This window comes from Neovison vison, chromosome 4 (genome assembly GCF_020171115.1).
Source record: "Neovison vison isolate M4711 chromosome 4, ASM_NN_V1, whole genome shotgun sequence".
Classification (NCBI taxonomy): domain Eukaryota; kingdom Metazoa; phylum Chordata; class Mammalia; order Carnivora; family Mustelidae; genus Neogale; species Neogale vison.
The window spans coordinates 129181520-129202602 of NC_058094.1; the positions used below are offsets into that span (position 1 = coordinate 129181520).

Genomic DNA, 21083 nt, shown 5'->3' on the forward strand with positions numbered 1-21083 from the left:
CATCAGGGAGGGTATGTGCTAATGGTGGGTGCTGTGACTTGTGTAAGACTCATGATTCACAGACCTGTACCCCTGAAGCAAATAATACATTATATGTCAGCTTAAAAAAGAGGGGGAGAGAGAGAGAGAGAGAGAGAGAGAGAGAGAGAGATTGAGAGAACAGGTCAACCACCAAAGTTTGTTAAAAAGATATCAGCTGTGCAGGTATATTTCACAGCAAAGACACGGGAACCTACAGGAGTTCCTGTATGTCCCAAAGCCTCCCACAGTCAGGAAGAATTTAATTCCTGGTAGAATCTAGATTTCAAATGGGAAGAGCTGATGATTTCCTAAGTTACTGTGGAACCAGCGCACCCCTTTCATGAGACGCAATATCCTTCCCATCACCCCAGGGGGGAAGGCTGGCAGTGCAGTGCTGGTGCTCCTAGGAATCAGGAGTCACGGGGAGGCCAAACCTCAGATGCATGGCATGGGCTGTGCATTGTGAAGCAGAGGGACAGAGACAGAGAGACGGGAAGAACAAAGCAGTACAGGGAAATGGTGAAAGTGCTTGGGTCTGGACCGTGAGGCTTCTTTTTTCTCTTTACCATATCCTTCCTCATAATTCTCAAACCCCTTATAAACATGTAATGGGTTTACAAAACAAAAACATTTACAATGAAAATGCTTAATGGCCTCTTCCTGTAGTGGAGACAACATCTGCCGACCCATGAATCAAGGTTTGCTTGTAATTCTATTATTAACCCTCTGTTACAAAAAAGGAAATGTAGGCAAATTACATAGAGAAAAGCAAGAGGAGGAAATGAGAATCATCGAGAAGTAATCAATATATATACAAGTATATGCATGTATATGAATTGACGTCACACTGTACTTTGTATCATAATTAAAATAAGCTAATAAAAATGTTAGGGCAATTTTTCCATGCCTTTAAATATCCTTTTACATAACATGATTTTCTTTTTTTAAAAAAAGATTTTATTTATTTGAGAGAGAGCAAGCGAGAGTGAGACATGAGCAGGGGGAGGCACAGAGGGAGAGGGAGAAGCAGGCTCGCCCCTGAGCAGAGAGCCTGAAGCGGGGCTCGATCCCAGGACCCAGAGATCATGACCCAAGCTGAAGGCAGATGCTGAACCCACTGAGCCACCCAGGTGCTCCCGTAACATGATTTTCAACAGCACAGCTATACCATCATTTCTTTAACTAATCTCTTATTTTTAGATATGTAAGTTGTTTTTAAAATTCATTATAGGTAAGGCTGCAAGGAGTATTCTCGCACAAAAGCATTTTTCTATATCCTTATGCTTTTCACTCACCTTATTATTTTTTTCTTTGTATTCCTAAACATGAGGAGTGCACACTTTAAAGCTTTAATACATATTGCTAAAATTCTACCCCGACCGTATTTTATTGGTGTATTTGCCCACAAGAAGAGGATGAGGATTTCTGCTTCTCGATACCTCTCCTCATCCAGGTATCTAAAAGTCGAAAGGAATCCAAATCTTTTGTAAAAGCAAAAATGATGCTTCTTTATTTTGACCTTTTTAAAGTTACAGTAAGGAATAACATTTTACTTTATTTCTTAGGCATCGTGTCTGTGTTGAAGCAGCACGAACTGCTCATGTCTTTGGCCATTTTTTTTTTTTTTTAAAACTGGGAGGCTCGCTTTCTTGGGATACCTAAGACTACTTTACACCGTCATATTATCAAAAATATTAATCCTTTCCAAGGCAAGCAGATGATGCCCAATATTTTCCTGTTTGTTATTAAGATTTCTTAATATGGAAGTTTTCTTATATGCCATCTGACTGGGCTTTTCTTCAGCTTGAAGATACCAATAAGCATCTTCATGTTTCCTTCTAGCACTTACACATATATTCAGTAATTTATTGTATATAATATGATTTGGAATTTATATTGGTGTGCAAAGCGGATGATTGATTTAATTTCCCCTTAAGGAAACCCACCTAATCGAACTTCAAATTCCGAACTACATCAACCGTAACATCACGTGGGGGCACACTGGGTAACTTTTTTGATTCTTAAATCCACTGCCCATAAAATACTTAAATCACCTGATGAGATTTTCCTGGATAAAAATGAAATGCGACAACTTCTCAGAAGGCACGTGTAGCCTGAAAAGCTCTAGGCAAGGGCAGGGTTTCCCTTCCCTCAAGGAGCGTGGCAGGTTCCTCACCTCGTCCCTGGTTGGGTAATTAATGAGGAGAATACAAGTGGCAGGTGGATACTGTTCTTTTAAAAAAAAAAAACCCTTATATTTGTGGCACTTTGGTATCGTCCCCTTAATAGTTCAGTCACTCTGGAATGATTTACTGAATAATAAATTCTTTCCTCAATTGCTTGAAATGTCATTCCTTTATGGACACTTAATTAATTTTTAAAAACAATTTATTTATTTGACAGATCACAAGTAGGCAGAGAGACAGGCAGCCAGACAGGGGGAAGCAGGCTCCCTGCTGAGCAGAGAGCCCAATGCGGGGCTCGATCCCAGGACCCTAAGATCATATCTGAGCTGAAGGCAGAGGCTTTAACCCACTTAGCCACCCAGGCTCCCCTATGGACATTTAATTTAGCGAGGCTTATTCTTACTGTCTTTCTCTTCTGTCTCTGGTTTATTCTTACGTGTCTATTCGTAACCCAGCACTCTACTGGTTTGCAGTTCATAGCCTTGTCTTATTTGAATCTTGTTATTGGAAGAGCCTTCCTTCCAAGTATTTTTTTTCAGGGTCTTCCTCATGGTCTTGGTGTGATGAGGACAGGTGTGCCATTTGGGCTGTTGGTTCTAGTCTATGGCAAACCCATCCGTGTCTCACAGCCGTCCAGTGTCCATTTTTTGGGTGTTGTTATAAATGTCCACAATTCAACCTCCCCATTGTCTATCAGACAGCTGAGGAAAGGTTAAACCGGACATCATGGATAATACAAAATTTTGCGTTATAGGATAAAGTCTGCAGTTTCTTGCCACACTGACCATCGGTCAGAATCCTGTATTTAGGAAACAAAGGGGCTCGACACCCAAGTTCACAGCATTATTTGTAACCACCAACAGGTGGAAGCAACCCAAGAGCTCACCAGCTGGTGAACGGACCAACAGAACACGTGCACACAGATATCCCCCCAGTGGACAACGGACTACTCCTCAACCATGTAAAGGTAAGAAATTCTGACACGTGCCGCAACATGGAGGAAACTTGAAGACAGTAACCCAAGTGACAGAAGCCAGTCACAGAAAGCCAAGGACTATGTGACGCTCCTTCTGTGAAGTCCCTAGAGCAGTCACACTCATAGCGACGGAAAGCAGCCTGGGGGTTGCCAGGGGCTGGGGGAGTGGGAGGGGGAGTTCCTGTGGACCGGGGACAGAGTTTCAGTTTTGCAAGATGAAAAGAGTTCCGGAGACGGATGGCGGTGATGACTGTACCACAGCGGGAATGTACTTTTACCACCACCGAACTGTACCATTTTTAAGAATGGTTCAGATGGGAAATTTCATGTTAAGGGTATTTCAGTACGATAAGCAAATAAACAAATAAAATAAGATACAATGAAGTAACAAGAAGGGGGTTCTAGTCAATTTTGAAGATCCACAGGAGCTCCAGATTCTTTGAGACCAAAAATAAATAAACAAACAAAACCCCACAAAGAAACCCCCCCGCACAAAAACGCGTATGCAATGCACAGTTTAGGGAAACAGAGAAGCAGGAAACGGTGATGACTTGTTTTAAAGGACTGAAAGACCAGGGAGACCAGGGAGGGGGGAGTTAAGAGGAGCCTGGTAACTGTAAGCATGTGTCTTCAGAGTTTCCCACACAGTGTTGCCAAGGGTCCAAGTGGTGCAGCCCTGACCTACAGCCTGGCCCCCCGCCAGCCTCCCCCTGGCACGGGCCGCTTCGCCGATGAATGGCGGGGACCAGGTTATGGGCACCAAGGGGAATATGGACCAACAACCCCCCAACCCCCACCGCTGTGCACTGTGCCCAACTTTGCTGGGGCTCTATTGTTGGGGGCCAAAGGTCAGCCTCCCGTGTTTCCAGAGGGCCTGGCACTGCTCAGCAGCCTGTCGGAAGCACACAAAAGCGTGGCTTGTCTCCTCTGGGCAAGATGGGAGAGGCCCCCAGGGCCAGCACTGACGGCTCCTGTCAACAGCCACATGAGGGCTCCGTTGTCGTGGCGGGGGCAGGCACGCCGACTGTCCCCACGAGAGACAGGCTTCCCCTAGGTCCTGAATAAGCACTCTTCTAGCAGGCAGAGCAACTGTTTACTACTTATTTTTCGTTTAGATTAATCTGCTCTCTGTCACCCTCCCAACCCCCAACATGTTATATAACTCTGTGTCCACCTCCCCCCACCCACCCCGCAACCATAGGAGCTACAGGCAGAGGGGACTTTCTGGAGCACTTACAATTGCCCGCATGGTTCTGGAAGTCCATCGACATGTTGCTTACAAAACTGTCGCCCACGATGTCCTGCCACTTGATGCTGTCCACGTTGCAGAGGACAGGGTTGTTGCTGAAGCGCACGGCGCCTTGGAGGATTTCTGTGCAGGGAAAGAACCTCGGTGACCACAGGGCCAGGTCTGTAAACTCCCACAAAGCACACATGCATTTCTTTACATCTGGAGTTCTGCTAAAGCAGGACCCCCACAGAGCTTGGGCAAGGGCAGGGGTGGGGGAGGCAGCTGAATGATGAGGGGTGGTAGTGTCACAGAGGAGTTGGGCTTTCCCCATGAAACTGGCCTGGGGCACAAACCATCAGAATGCAGAGATATGGGAGGGAAGGAAGCTGTGTGGGGTGAAAGTGAATGGGGACTCGGGTCGGAGGGGCGTGGCAGACACGCACTGTGGCCAGCAAGGCCAGGAGAAGGGGCTGACGCTGTGAGGTCCTCAGTGGAAACGGTGGCAGGGGAGCAGGGGCGGGGGAGGGCAGGGAGAAGGCTCTCCCTGGAGAGGGCAGGCGCCAGGAATGCCACTGGCAGGAAAGACTATGATTGTTTCACAGGAAGAAATGACACAACACGGAAAACCGGGAATGATGAGAAAAAGGCAAGCGTGAGCGTAGGGAGAGCGCTGCCTCGACGCCAGCCAACAGAAACGGTTCCTGACCGACTTCTGTGCACACACACCGCAGCTGGGGGTGGGCAGGGGTGAACCGGATCTAGGAGCTGACTGGCAAGGGGAGCCTGAGGGCTCATGTGGCTGGCGAGCTTGTGCCCACCCCCACAACCCTGAGACCCCGCGGGATGCAGGACACAACCAGGTACTCTGTTGGTTTATTGAAACACACAAGCTTAGCTAATGGTCACAAGGGTCCCACCACATAGATAACGCCCAGCAACTCCTCAGGCAGGGAGCAGACCTGCCCCAAGGACAGAGCACAGACGTGGAAAGAGAGGGTCCTCCCCAGGAGAAGCTCCGAGGCTGTCGAAGAGAACGACACTTCCCGGAGCATCGTGTGGCCTGCGGAGGGGAGGGGACAGCAGGCTTGCTGAAGCCAGAAGACCGGAGCCAATGCGTGTCGGGCGGACACAGGCGGGCGTTCTCCCTGGCGGACAGTGGAGAAAACCGCAGAAGGAAGGTAGGGAGGTCCAGAAGGGCCAAACTGTGGGGTGTTGGGTTTAAAGTCAGAGATGACAGCAGGACAATCAGGAGAGGACATCCGGTTAGGAGGCAGCCAGAGTCAAGAGGGTAAATCTCTAATGGGAGGTCAGAACTGGAACCACAAAGTAGAGGCATCAAGGCTGCTGCGACCCTCGTGAAGAGAGAGGTGCCAAGAAGAGTGTACATGGTTGGGCCTTACAGAACACCTTCGGTCTGCCACGGTGAGAAGTAAAAAGGCAACAAAGGTGTCGGACGATTCAGGTGCCCCTGACTGGGTAGCTTAGAAGAGAAAGAGGCCATCGGCCTGGATGCCGTCATTCTTCTATTTTTACTTTCAGTACTTAATGATTTTATTCTTTGTGGTGGGCACTGAGTTAATTTTTAGCACCAGTACTTGATTAGTATGGAAAATTTCACATTAAAATAGTTATTTGATAATAAGAAATCACGTGCACGCATACAACCCCATACCAAAGTGGAAAGAACACCAGCAAGGGGAATATGAACTCCTCAGTGCTTTTTCCATAGTAATTCCCTTAATCTTCCCCCCATGCCCAGGAAGTGTGTAACCATCGTTACCCACATTTTTAAAGCAGAGGAAGCTAAGACACAGAGAGAACCCGCTCCGGGGACATCTGGCTGGGGAGTGGTGGAACCAGGCCTGGAACCCAGACAGTCTGGCTCTGGGGTCCGCGCTCTTAACCGCACCTGCCCGTCACCGCGACAGAGCATGAGGCCAGACGGGCAGACTGGGGCATGCTGGACGCACATACCATTTTGCAAAATGTGTAAATAAAACAAATTAGTATCAGCATAAACGCGGACTATGTGCGTGGGTGCTGTGAGCACCTACCGTGCCGGGTGGAAAGTCTTAGGCCGTTTCATAGGATGGCCAAACCCAGGAGCCCGACTAGAAGTCTGTGCCAGCTGCTTTGGAGCCTGGGTCTGGACGCCTTGTCTCATTCCAGCGCTGTTGTCTGCCAGGCTCCAACCACTCCCAGGACTCCCTCTGTTCTGTACCCTCTGCTGGCACCCCTCCTCTCCTGGTGGGCCCCCTTCCCATCACAACTGCATAGCACAGGGGAAAGGTAAAGACTCCAGTGGCCAAAAAAAATTTTTTTTTTTAAATGAATTTGGGACCTTAGGAGGATCCCTTTGCCACCATTTCTCTATGTGCGAGACGGTGGCAGTGTAAACACCTGCGATGCAGGACGGGGCTGGGCCTCATGTTTCCCAAGTAACAGGGCCGGCACTAGCTCCGCACCCACCCCATTGCGGGGGCATGCTTCCATTATCATCACTTTTTTTTTTAAAGATTTTATTTATTTATTTGACAGGCAGAGATCACAAGTAGGCAGAGAGGCAGGCAGAGAGAGAGGAGGAAGCAGGCTCCCTGCGGAGCAGAGAGCCCGATGTGGGGCTCGATCCCAGGACCCTGGGATCATGACCTGAGCCGAAGGCAGAGGCCCAACCCACTGAGCCACCCAGGTAACCCCTTCATTTTTGTTTAAATCAACGTCTGTCTCTCCTACCCTCTTCCTTAGCTTCTACTCGGGAGGACCCTCATGAACGTCCCACTCACGGGAATTCAAACTCTGCAACACCGTCATTCTCTGTCCTTCCCATCAAGGTCTCTGTCCGTAAGTCATGCTCTGTGTGACAGCATCACTCTGAAAGTGGCCTCCGACAGGGGAGGTTTTTAATGCATGTCCCTTATACCCGAGGTCCAGGTAACAGGATCGGCCGTTTACTCCCTCCCTAGGCACAGAGAGCCAGAAGGCCAGCCAAGGTCGTCCGGTCTCTGTTTCCAGGAACCAGTGCCGTTTCTTACTAACTCTCTGGGTATCTCCCCAGGGATACAGGGCAAGTGGTACCTGGCTTAAATCTTCCCTTCCCATCACTGACCATCTTCTTTAACTTCCACCTACGGTCTCGGGCACGTAGCTAGCACACGGAGCATCTGTACTGGACGGATACAAGACTTCTCTGAGTGGCACAGAGAGAGGTGACCAGTTCGCACCTGCAGCCACAGTGTCCCCGCGCCCGGCGCCTCTCACCGTGTAAGTTTCTCAGGGGAAGCTCCTGCAGCCCGGTTTTGTTCGCGCCATAGTTGGATAAGACGGACAAGGCGTGCATGTTTTCATAGAGCACGTTTCCTCGGATGATCTGCAGGTTTTCCAAGGGAATCTTCTCCACGGTGTTCAGGGCAATGAGGACATAGCCGGCAACCTCCTGGATGGTCTGAGGAGACAGAACGGGACCACGTGTTTCTCTTGTGAGGAGTTCCAGAACGCAAGGTCGAACATGCGTCCAGGAAGCCCAGGGCACCTGAGCGAACCATGCGCACGAGTGACCGACGGACATAAGGCAGGCAGAGGACTACAGTGGGGATGTGGGTGGGGGAGGAGTGACAGGATTTCTGTGACTCCTACACTTTTGTCCCTTGAGCCTGCTGGCAGGAATGAAGGGCGAAGTGCGTTACTCAGGAATGCTGTGATTCTCATTTCACGTGGTTTTGGGACACTCAGAATAAAAGGAGAATATTTTATTAATTCATTTTGTATCTGTCTTGCATGCTCTCTTATTAGAAAAAAAAAATAATAACCCAGAAGACCAATTCAGCTAGGACCAAACTCTGAAGCCTTCAGAGCTGGGTCCTTTTGGCTCACTAGAGCCTGCTGTGAAATATTTGGGAAATGTGTGAAGTGGTGGAGTGGGAGTACCAAGGAAACAGGAAAAAGCTACAAAGTGGAACTTATTTTAAAGTTCCAATTAGGGGCGCCTGGGTGGCTCAGTGGGTTAAAGCCTCTCCCTTCAGCTCAGTTCATGATCTCAGGGTCCTGGGATCGAGCCCCGCATCTTTTGCTTGGCAGGGAGCCTGCTTCCTCCTCTCTCTGCCTGCCTCTCTGCCTACTTGTGATCTCTGTCTGCCAAATAAATAAATAAAATCTTTAAAAAAAAATAAAGTTCCAATTAAAGAGCCAATACAGCTAAGACAATGGTTAGACGTTTAGTATCAGGGTGTACGATGATGGTGGAATGCCAGGCCAGCCTGTTTCTCTGTATTATTTCATAGCTGTAACTTGACACTAGCTGGAAGAGTGGTTTTCTGATAAAACTGGCATCTGTAGCTCCCCAGGACTTGTAGTTGCCCGAGCAAAAGCAAATACACTGAGGTTATATTTCTTTTTATCGTATTTGGGTAAGATGGTCAAATTGATGGAACTAACCTTTAAGAAGGAAAGGTCATAATTCTTTTGCATGTAGGTAATTTCCAGATTCCCAAGGACCACCTCACAGTTATTGAACATCCTCTGAAGGCTCAGGAAGTGGTCTTCAAAAGTGCCCAGCTGGGTGAGCCGGTTACTGGTGCCTTGGCAAACTGCAAAGAAAAGGGGAAAAAAAAAAAAAAAGATATCACATGAAACGCCAGGTAAAGTAGCAAAGGTAAAATAAAAGGGTCGCACATTTCAACTAACTTTTTGAGTTTCGGTGACTTGCAGTATTAATTCTGATAAGAGGTCACTCAAGATGTACGGGACAAGAAAACGTTTGTCTATACAAGGTACAGTTCATAATACATAATGTATATATATATAATGCAGGGGGTCATTTTCAACTATTAAAAATTCAAGGGGAAGTAGGGAATTCTATGAAAATCTTTAAGACAACACAGTCTTTTTTTTTTTTTCTTCAAAGATTTATTTGTTTATTTCAGAGAGAGAAGGAGAGAACGTGAGTGTGAGCGCGTGCAGTGGAGGGAAAGAGTCTGAAGCAGAGCCTGACACACGGCTCCATTGCAAGGCCCTGAGGTCATAATCTAAGCCAAAACCAAGAGTCAGACGCTCAACCGACGGCACCATCCAAACACCCCAAGACAAAACAGTCCTTTAAAGCTTTGGGAGACAAACAAACAAAAAAATGTGTCATAAGGTATTTAAATAATATAATGACAACGTTGAGCTAATAACTATATAATGCACTTTTTACTTTACAAAAAGATAGAATACCACATAACTGTGCGTCCGAAGGATATTTACAAACATAACATAGGCTGGCCAATATTTTCGGACTACAACATTGTACAACTTAAAATCAGTGACAAGAGTGTCAATTAAAATCCAACTGGCTAGAGATTAAAAATATTCGTCTATACTAATGCATCAAAGAATAAATCAAAGGACTAATTATATACCTAGAAAATAATGAAATGGAAACATACGTTTAAAAACACACTCAGCTACTAAGAAACCGACGGGTGCTTCTGTTTGTCTGCGTGGACTACAGGTGAAGGTGAACTGCTTTGCATTTTTTGGCAGGACACAGCCTTGGCACCCTTAACCCCCCAATGTTTTAACTTAATACAAGAAACAGTTTGAAGTAGGGGACGGAGTTAGCCTATGGAAATACACTTGACAGTCTATATTTAAAAGCAAAGGAGATTATAATAAAGTCGTACTTACAAACCCAGCTCTTTGAAAGACATGTTTAAGCAAGCATACCAAAACAAAGAGGTTGGGGCTTTTGAAGCAGGGAGCTTGTTAAGAGACTGCACTTTGAACCAAAATTACCGTAAGAGTGAAGAAATATGGCCTCTGGCTTTGGAGGTTAGGTTCAGGACCAGCCAGGTTCTGCCACATGTTTGCAAAGGCATGACTGCTATCAGCGGCCAGGCAGTTGGACGCCAAAACAAGGCCAAAGTCAATATGCAGGTACTTTCCTCAGAAACACTTTCTAAATTTACATTTATATTTTATAGGCTTCTTTGTTCCCTCTTCACAGGAACTGCCCGGAAGAGCACCGTCTGACCATCTGCCCTTTGCATTTTTGGGCCACGGCAGCGAGCCCAAGCTCAGACACCCCCTAATCAACCCGAAGCATTTACACCAACATTCAGTGTGAAGCAATCACCACATCCTCTTTGACTCTACGGGGATTTCCCTCTTCTCCTCTTTTGTGGTCTCATTCAAATCTGGTGGTAGTGAGAACTCTCACATGGGAACTACGACAGTCCGACAATACCGAGCCCCCGTCTGCTCCAGGGGCAGAAGGGTTCCATAAGTCTCCCAACATCCCCTCTGGATGGGATGACCCAACATCTCCAGGCTGCTCTCACTCGGGGCTACGGGCTACTTCGATTGCAACCTCAATCTGGAACATCTGTACACAGCTGGCAGCAATGCATGCAGATGGGGCCAGACTGATTTCCCAATTCCAAGGTCTTCAAAGATGCCACCACCAATGTAGGTACAGGGTTGTGACAATAATTCATGACCTTTCAGCTGGCACAAAAGCTCTTTTCCCAGCTGGCAGACTATAGTCTCTCCATTTCAGCCTGAAACTCACTGGCTATCCTCTCAGTGGCACAGTATTGGTCACACCCTTCATCCCAGCCAGGTGAACAATGTCCTAGAACTTGGGGTCAGAGCGCATCTCAGAAGAGTTTCTTCAGTATCCAGAGAAAAGAAAACTGTAACAGTTGCTTTCATTTTAAAGAATTTTTTTTTCTTTTTTTAGGACTTTACTTATTTACTTGAGAGAGCTCAAGCAGGAGCAGGGTGCAGGGGCAGAGGGAGAAGCAGACTCCCTGTTGAGCAGGGACCTGAAGAGAAGCTCCATCCCAGGACTCTGAACCCTAGGCAGATGGACTGAGCCACCCAGGCGCCCCCAGTTGCTTTCATTTTAAATGATACAGAGTATCAGCTTGTAAATTTCTCTCAGCTCAACCAAAGAATTTTTATTACTAAATCAATGATAAAGAAACTTTTGTCAGTCAAAAAGGAAAACATGCCCTTTAAGTTTAGCCTGTTACATTATAGAAAAAATAATTTCAAAAAGATTGTAGTTGCACTTTCATTCATTCATTCGAAAGATGCTTAATGAGCTCCTAAAATATTTATTTGATGAATACCTATCATGACCCTTCATTGTTTACAACTAGTATTCTACGTTCAGAAAAAGAGATGCTACATTTGGAAGATAACAGCAACATTACACATTATTGACGTGAACATTAATTCAAAAAACATTTTGGGAAGTAAGTGCACAACCTGTGTGAACAACTAAATATGCTTTAGAAAAGTTCACGCAAAATGTTGTTCATTTTTTTAAATATGGCAATCAACTCCAAACTGCCGTAAATGCTCATCTTGTCCAACACGTGCATTCTTGGGAACAAGAGAGCAGTTGGTACACTGCATGACTCCATTTAAGGCAAATCCATCTTGAATTCTATTCCAGGATTAATTGCTAAAGTCTCAAAAGAAATGATTACAAAGCTATTTCTTCTGAGGCTTTCTCCTGCTGTCTGCCACAAAGGAGATGACCGTGTCTTAAAAGTCCAGAGTAAGGATCAGACTGATTTGACTGATGCCTCTTGATTCAACACAGTATCAGCTTCATTCCATATTTGCACCAAGGTCTCGCAGCAATGAGAAGACTTAAACGTGAGACCACTGAATTAGTATAATTATTTTTGAAAAAATCAGATTAACAAGTTAGGCAGGTTTAAGACAAAACTGCAATGGGCAAGAGCTTTTTAATTCATCCAGGAAAAAGCTTTCGTTTTGCCCTTCCTCCGTACGTGACCCTGAATGACTTCTCTAAGCTCTCTACCGCGTGCTTTCCTCAAGCAGTAGACGCGGTGAAAATAATACTGACCTTCCAGAATTCTTTTCAAGACTGAATAAACACAACAGCTTTCAACTTGCTTTTGTTAAAATTTAGCTAGTGAGAAAGGTGACAGGAACACAAGACCCTACTGCACAGATGTTAGAGGACCTCTGCGGAACACAGTTGCCCCATGGTATTATCTAAACTGAGAGTGTTGGGATCTGCAAACGTCTTTCCTCAAATACTGGGCATTAAATAGAGCTACTTTGTCTGTAGACTAGTTACCAGAAAAGGAAAGAAAAAGGAACATATTCAGTGATTTCATTAAAATATCCATGGAGGATTAGGGGTTGAAGCCATTGATTCAAAGAGAAATGTGGTATCACTTTAGGGCTATCTGTTTGAAGACAAGACAATCATGGTATATCACAGTCAATACAAGATGCTAGTGATTTGCTTTTCCTGTTACAAGTCTGAAGACAAATTATTCTTTTTTGTTTTTTTTGTTTTTTTTTTCTTGAAGATATTTTTTATTTATTTATTTGGCAGAGATCACAAGTAGGCAGAGAGGCAGGCAGAGAGAGAGGAAGGGAAGCAGGCTCCCTGCTGAGCAGAGAGCCCCAACATGAAAGAGAGCTCATTCCCAGGACCCTGGGATCCTGACCAGAGCCAAAGCCAGCCATTTAACCGACTGAGCCCCCCAGAAGTCCTCAGGTGTTCTTTTCCTTAAGAGCCCCCCAATTTATCTGAACTGAAAATGAAGACATTCTGTCTCCTCTAAGTCTTAGAATACCCTTGATTTTATGGGGTAGGGCCTGTGGTTTTCCCGCCCCGTTATGGGGGTGTGCACCTTTCTTTCCCCACAAGTCTGGGCAAATCTGTATTGCTGATTAAGACACAACATTAAAACAAGTTTCTCCAGATTTTCCCCAAATCCACTTAGACACTTTTGAAATCACCTAGGAAAATTTATAATTGTTTTAATTTGTTGTTTTCTCAACTATGTATGAATATTGGCCAGAGCAGCCGGGCTCTTGTAAATCTCTCCCCTTGGCCTCCTACATTGTCTTTCCTTTTATCCTTGCCCCATTTTCCACAGAACACTTCATTTTGAAGCAGAAGGCAGATCACACTCTTCCTCGGCGTGCATCATCCCCGTTTCCCGGTGTAATCGGAACACAGTACAACAAGCTCCTTTCTCATCATCCCTACTTCTCTCGGCCTCCCCTTGCTCACTGTCCAGCCACACTCCCCTAGTTCTCTCCAACTGGCCCAGTTCTCATTCACTTCAGGGCTGCCCCATCTGCTGTCCCATCTCCCATCTCCTTTCCCTCCAGATGTTTGCATCTTTGTCTCCCTGTTATCACTGGGATTCCAACTCAACGGTCCTCCCTTCAGGAAAGCCTGTCCTGGAACCAGATTAGCTCAAGTTCCCACTGTTAAATTCTATCATATCTCCCTGCTCTCTTTACTTCCTAGGAAACTGATTACTACTTCGAACTATTATTTGCTTATGCAAATATATGTATTTATTTATTCATTCATCAATATGGCGGGGATGGTGGATTTTATTTTATTAAAAAAAATTTTTTTAAAAAAGATTCATTTGTTTATCTGAGGAGGGAGGTGGCTTGGCTGGATCCCAGAACCTGAGACCATGATCTCCCAGAATCAGAGATCATGATCTAAGCCCAAATCAAGAGCTGATTAACTGACTGAGCTCCTCAGACCCCGCCCCCAGAGGCCTATTCTGATTGATACATGTGTATCTCATTGGACTGCCTGCTGTGATGTGTGTGTGTACGTGTGTTACTGCATTTCCATTTTAGATGGGGAAGCAATGAGGGGCCGTGGGACCATGCATGACAGGGAAGAGACCACGAAAGTCTTAAATGACTTGACGGGGTCTCTTTGTCTCTGTTTTCAGACATCCAATGGAAGGGGAGGAGACAAGATATCTTACAGGAGTGGCAGTCCTCAAACCTTCCAGTTGGTCATTGTAAAATCTTTCTAGTCTAACATATACAATTAAGCTTTAAGAGACAGAGGAGGACTTTTTTAACCACCTTCATGCTGAAAAGGTTTAAGGAAATCCCAAATAAGATGATATTTATATAACAGATTTAAAAATATAGAAGGCAAAGATACTCAGAAAACTTGTCAGAAGTTTCACTGTATCAGAATTTATCATTTCTTTTGCCTTTAGCCCACTGAGCCACCCAGGCGCCCCCATCATTTCTTTTGCCTTACTGAAACTGTATTGTGTAGTGATTTCAAAATGTGTATGTCTACCCATCTCAACTATGCTAAAAATGCCCAGAAAATGCACCAAGTTGTTAACTGTCTTTGATGAATAGTGGGATTTGGGGTGTTTTATTTATTCCTCACGGGTTTTTAGCTTTTCCTATTTTCTACAGTGACCATATATGACTTTTTAAAAAAAAAATTACTGAGGGGTACATCTACAAACATCTGGGTTAAACAGGGCCAAAAGAAAGACATTTTCATATAATACATTTTTTAATGGAGAAATGATCAAGTATAATTATTAAGATCCTCAAAGTTTTACATTGTCCATGTTAAGAACCTGTGTAAATGCGCTTTAAGAATTAGTGATAATTGATGAGCAGCGAAGTACTACAGATAGAAAATGTTAGAAGGGAGAATAAGCTAGAGATAGTTCAACTCATTATTGCTCTTAATACTTGCATTGAGCAGCTCTTGGAAAACACAATGCGTTGCACAGAGATAGTCTCGCTTCATACGGTGATGTGCTTGAAGAGTTCCCAAGCTGCATTTTTTTTCCCCTTGATCTATACATTATTTTTACATTGGTTTTGGGGAGCAAAGGGTAATTTATCTCACAGATAAATGTTATAAATTGTGATTACAGTACCAGACAAGCCTACAGAACTTATTTAATTAACAGTTGGTAATAGGAAAGTAGAAAAGCTATCGCTGAGTCATAATGAAGTCACTGGGCAAAAAAAAAAAAGTACAAACAAAGTGGCATTTACATTGTCACCGTGGGTTTAATCAAAGCTTTTGTAGAGTGGGAAAAGTCTCACAATTGTGAAGATTTTCCTTTGTTTTCCAGAACTTAATATTTTATCACTAGTTCCTTATTTTATCCTATTTGATTTTTAACTAATACATAGTTCTCAGCTTATAGGTATCCAAAGATTGTTTTCAAGCTGAATTTGAATCTACACTGTGACCTGGAAATGCATATGAAATAGTCAAAAGGTCCTCTTAAATATTTGATAATTTGCCACGTGCATTTCTAACATCCCTACTGGACTAAACATGCTGAGCTCTGACTTGTCCAACACAACTGCAGGCTACAGGAACTCCAATTAAGTTAATAAGCAGAAGATTTTAAAGTAACATCTCTTTTATTTTATTTTTGAGTTAGGGAACAGAACACCTAAGCTGGTTGGTTTCTATCCCCATGGTTCTCCTCCTAGCCATTACATTAATCCCAAGATTTTTAAACAAGAGGCGGAGTTAGGATACCTTTGTATATTGTGTCTACTCTCTTGGGAATTAACTGATGTGTCTGAGCCCCAGGAAGTCCAGTTCTCCAAGGGACTGTGGAATATGCATCCAGTGACATCATCAAACACCTGTCAGAGTGGCAATGATGATGCTATCATTATGGGATGGTCTCCTGCCGGTTATCTGGGTCTCAACGTTTCTCACTGGTTAAAAATGGGACCAGCTCAGCATATTTGATAGAGAGCTATGAGATCATGGATATGGAAGTACTTCATAATTCACAACTCTCTGAATATAAATTACATCTGATGCTAGGGCTTTACCCTAGCAACCAAACTTTGGCCATCTATTTCTGCCCACATCTTCATGATACCAAAAAACCAATTCCTACCCCCCACCCAGGAACTTAAAAAAATTTTTTTTAAATAGTCTCAGCAGAATTGATGAGTTGTGTTGAAATTTGGGATAGCTCTAAGATTCTGAAATAAAGGGGTACCTGGGTGGCTCAGTGGGTTAAAGCCTCTGCCCTCAGGTCATGATCTCAGGGTTCTGGGATCGAGTCCCGCGTCAGGTTCTCTGCTCAGTGGGGAGCCTGCTTCCCTTCCTCTCCCTCTGCCAGCCTCTCTGCCTACTTGTGATCTCTGTCTGTCAAATAAATAAATAAAATCTTAAAAAAAAAAGATTTTGAAATAAAAGTCAGCACTTTGTTTTATAGGCTGTTATCCTGAGAATGGTCCTAACAATGGAAACCAAGTATCTTAAATCACAGGGCTGGAAATCCATTCCATTTCTAAAAAAGATTTTATTTATTCATTTGAGAGAACAGAAAGTGAGTGAGCAAGATACAGACAGAGAATGGGTGGGGGAAGGGGGAGAGGGAGAAGCAGGCTCCCCACTGAGCAGGGAGCCCGATGTGGGGTTCTATCCCAGGACCCCAGGATCTGACCTGAAGGCAGACACTTAACCAACTGAGCCACCCAGGCGTGTCCCTCCATTCCATTTTTTTTTTTTTTTTAATAGGTAGTTTATTGGTTGGTCAGAGATGAATCTGACCTATCTTACTGAACTATGACAAACTGATTTGGACGAAAAAAGATTTCATAAAGCAATACCAACTTTTTATTCGCTCAATCCAATAAATCCCTTTTGAATACCTAGTATGTATCAGACAACACTCCATCTTGGTGGCCAGTGTCTCTGTATTTTAAACATATGGCTATGTACTGAACAAAAATTCACGGATGGAGGAATTACATAATATCACCACTTATTTCAGCTTATACAGAACTAGGTCTATATGTGGCTAACATATACCATGACTGACTATTGAACGCTGAGCAGGGTGCACAGGAGAAAGGACAGAACGCTGGATTTGGTTTAAAAATCTCTCTATGTGAAAATATAAACAACAGTGAATTGAATGTGTCTGGTTTTTCCTTTCTAGAGATACCGTGAGCAAGCTCCTCCTCTCTGTCCCGGGCTCTGTTTTGCTAATCTCCTAGCTGGGGACGACTGCTTACTCATGTGCAGGGGCTCTCTCTTCACAGACAGGAATACTTCTGAGGTGACTAATGTCACTTCCCTTCCAAAAGTCTAGTAGCCAAACCACTGCTTCTATCCTTGCCTCCACTACAATGTCTGCTTCTGACCTATTTCTTGCGAACTCTGCTGCCTTCTCAGACTCGGGTCCCTCAGACCTACCAGTGCAGGGCAGGGCAGAGTCAAGAATCTTGTTGGTGCCAGCCGTCTCCACCGTCCTTCCCAGGTTCCAAGGCTGCCCCCAAACCTGTCTGTTACCCAGATGAGGAAGAGGAGTTGAGGAGCGAGTTACACGGAAGAACCCACTGAGTGAGGATGGGTATGCCCGTCCGATCCATTGTCTGCCTCCCAGAGCGCCAGGAGACTTGGAGAGATGGGGCACTTCCGGGGCGAGGCTGGCTGGGGAAGGGGACACCAGTGATTGTCACAGACGGTGAAGCCCAGAGAAGGGCTGGAGGGAGGACGTGGGAAATGCAAATACAAATATACAAAATACAAATACAAATACAAAAATACAAAACTCCAAAAAGGGGTTGGTGTCAAAGGCCATTGCTTGAAACCAGGTTTCAAAGCTGATGAGAGTTTGACCAAAAGCTGCCTTCGGTTGACTACCTACCAACTCTCCAATCTGACTTGACTCAGTTCAGTAGCGAACTGGTGAGCAGAAAACAGTGGTGGGGGGTTGGGGGGGTGAGAGTGTGAGCCTTCAGGTCCAACATTCCCAAAGCCCTTGGCACCCGTGGTCTGGCAACTTGCTACGTTTTCAACAGCTTCTCACCGCCTAATGTCTAATGTTGCATCTCAGGGTGCAGCTTTTCTTTTCCTACTTACACCTTCACAATCTGCCATTCCCAGCAAGGTGACGTGGAGGTAAAGTGAGGCAGGGCTGACAAGATTTCACTCCTCTGGACACAGTCCTCATCCGACTCACATACCTTCTGTTTTGCATTCTGCTCCAGTCCACATGACTCACTCTCTAATGACAAAGGCTGAGTAATAGTCCCCACATTGGGCTCTTTGCTTGCTGGTTGAGTTGTCCTTCTAGAATTGGTGTGAATGCCTTGCATGGCTGAGAAGCCTCGTGGAGGGTGGAGTCATTAGCCTTAGGTGTCGCTACAGCACCTCTCAGAAAGCGTTCACTCGCCTATGCTCTGGGACCTGCCCCTGGGCCGCGAGGGGCTGTTTGTTCTTTTGTTCATTGACTTAGTTAACTAAAGCATATTTAATAAACTAGCACAGCCACGGCTGCCAAGAATGAATCAGAAGTACTCACGGCCCTGCAGGAATATAGGAGCCCTTTGGGGAGATGACTTTACACATGAAATCATCACAGGACGTCCTAAAGCCACTCAGGGTAGAGACGTACGAAAGGAACCCAAGTCAGAAAGCAGAGAAATGCCGGCTTATCTGGGGGAGGGGACTCCAATACTCCTTATTACCAGGCGAATAGAAACATGATACTTCACCTTCAGAGTAAAAAAACAAGTCTTCAACAAGCGCCAGGAGCTGAGCCCCGTGACTTTGCCTCACACCGTCCCACAACAAACCACACTCCACAAAAGAGGTGTCTTCCATTGCTATCTGTTTTTCTGGATTCCCCTCCTCTGGGTCACTGCCCATATCCTAATTCGGGGGTTCCAAGTGACCCTTTCTGGTTTTGTTTTCAGTAATCTGTAAGGACCATGTCTCCATCCAATCTTACCGAACAAAATTCTGGAAAAGATTTGTAATTTGCAAGGAAATAAAACATTTCTAGTCCAGAACAGGGGACAAGAAGGACCTTTGTTGCAAGCACATCTCTGCAGAAAGACTCTGGGTTCTGGGGCAGTGCCTGCCTACTCCCTACGCCAAGGTAGCTTAAATGTTCGTTTAAACTTTCTGTTATTATCCAGGTTTCGAAAAAATCAGTCTCTAATACACAATTGTTTTAAGGCTGTCTCTGAATAACACACACATATTCAGTTGATAACACACACATTTCAGTTTACTGATGAGCATTAGAAAGAACAAACAACAGAAACAGCCCCCTATATCCCCACCCCACAACGGCAGTAAAAATCTGAAACATGGGGGCAATCACTAAGACGCCAGGAAAAGGTCATTATATCCGTGTTTTCTTCTTGAAAGGAGGATAGTCCCAGCCCGCCTCCTACCCATCCCCCGGCGGCATCTGCCATGGGAAGGTCTAGTTCCTTAGCTAGCCTGTGAGCCTTTGCGGTGTGAAGACTTCCAAAGGTCTGGCTCCTCCAGAACCCCGGGCAAGCCTGGAAATGAAGTGCAGGGAGATCAAAGAGCTCTTCTGCAGGGGAACCTCCAGGAGCACAGGCGGACCTGGAATCTGCCCCAAGCATCAACACAAAACAGTCAGGATCTAAAGGAGCTAAAGCAGCTGGGGAAAGGGAGCAAAGACATGGAGGCAAAAGGAAGCTCCACCGGTCTATACGGGGTACTTGGGAGATAACTGGATTTGGGAGTCGGGGTCGGAGTGCACGGAGTGGGCAAAGCTGCCAGGCACGGTGGAGGTTTCTGGGCTGCTCCTGTCTGAGCCAGCTGCCGTGCTAGAATCTGCCTCCTCCCTTTTGCTGCTGCGAACAAATGAGAAGCCATGAAAGGAAGAAAAATGATCTGCCTACAAAGATCAGTGACTTGATTTCACCAATGAGGGGAGCCTACGGCTTGTTTTGCTTTGTTTTGTTTTTTTCAAGTCACAGGAACATGTCAGGTTCTCAGCAGAACTATTTGAACCAATATGTCATGTTCATGTCATGAAGGATTTGGAAAGTAAAAAAAAAAAAAGAAAAGAAAAGAAAAGAAAGAAAAGGAAAAAGCAAAAAAAAAAAAAAAAAAGAAAGGAAAGCAAAAAGAAAAAAGAAAAAAAAAAAGAAAGAGAAGAGAAGAAAAAAAGAAAAAAAAAAGAAAACCATGGAAAGCTAGGCATCCCGCCCCCGCCCCGCCATTCTGATCACAGGACAACAAACAATCAAAGTCCCATCGGCACCTATCAATGATCAAGACCCTGGAGTCAGCAGATCTGGATTAGAACCCTGGTTTTGCTACTACCAAGGCAACTTCTTGATCATGCTGAGTCTCTTTTTCTTATAAAACAAGGACTTATGAGTGGGGAGGACTCCATGCGATGGCAGAATTTTGGCCAAAGCACCTGACACATGGCAGACCCTTAACAAATATGACTACGGCTTGAATCTGAATTCAATCTGGACGGGACCCCAGCAGAATGAATTGCTTCCTTCCTCCGAGCACTCTGAGCGGCAGACCCCTCTGCCTTCTGCCCGCAAGCTGTGTGTGGCCTGGAGAGCAGCTGTGAGCTCTCGCCACGGAGCGCACCAGCCTGCCGAGGTCGCAGGGACGGGTCTGTGGCTGGAAAGGAAGGCATCTGGACCCATCCCTGAGCAGGGAGACTGTGCTGGACCCTTAGAGCTGAGGAAGCCACGCCTCGTACATGCCTTTCAGAATTCCCTTAAGAGAACTCCCAGCTTGCTGTGAGCTCAGAACATTCTCTCCTGTTATTTTTCACTTAGAAAAAGCCCTCATTTGACCCCTTTGTGGTGGTTTCGTAAGCATAGCTGGACTTGAGTGCTGTGTGTGTGCATATGTTTTTAATTTAATGCTTTAAAATGGACACTTTTTTCATTTACTCTTACTTAATCTAAATATTCCCTTTTAAGTTTCACTTCCAAATGGGAAGAGGAAGTAGCAGTGCAAAGAACAGAATTAAGAGCACAGACCAGTCCCAGGGCGTGGGGGCCCAAAGCCTCTTTCCCTAGCTAGCTCTGAGTTCCAAGGCCCACTTCCTGGGTT

The 21083-nt window shown here is 45.2% G+C and overlaps 1 protein-coding gene across 1 annotated transcript in view; it reads right to left on the minus strand.

Moving 5' to 3' along the window:
- Positions 1–21083, minus strand: part of EGFR (epidermal growth factor receptor) — a 200354-nt gene that overhangs the window by 52599 nt on the left and 126672 nt on the right. Inside the window, exons 2-4 of the mRNA XM_044245680.1 lie at positions 8846–8997; positions 7673–7856; positions 4421–4555 (exon numbers count right to left, since the gene is read on the minus strand). Coding sequence (XP_044101615.1) covers positions 4421–4555; positions 7673–7856; positions 8846–8997 — 471 coding nt within the window. The remainder of the gene's footprint in view (positions 1–4420; positions 4556–7672; positions 7857–8845; positions 8998–21083) is intronic.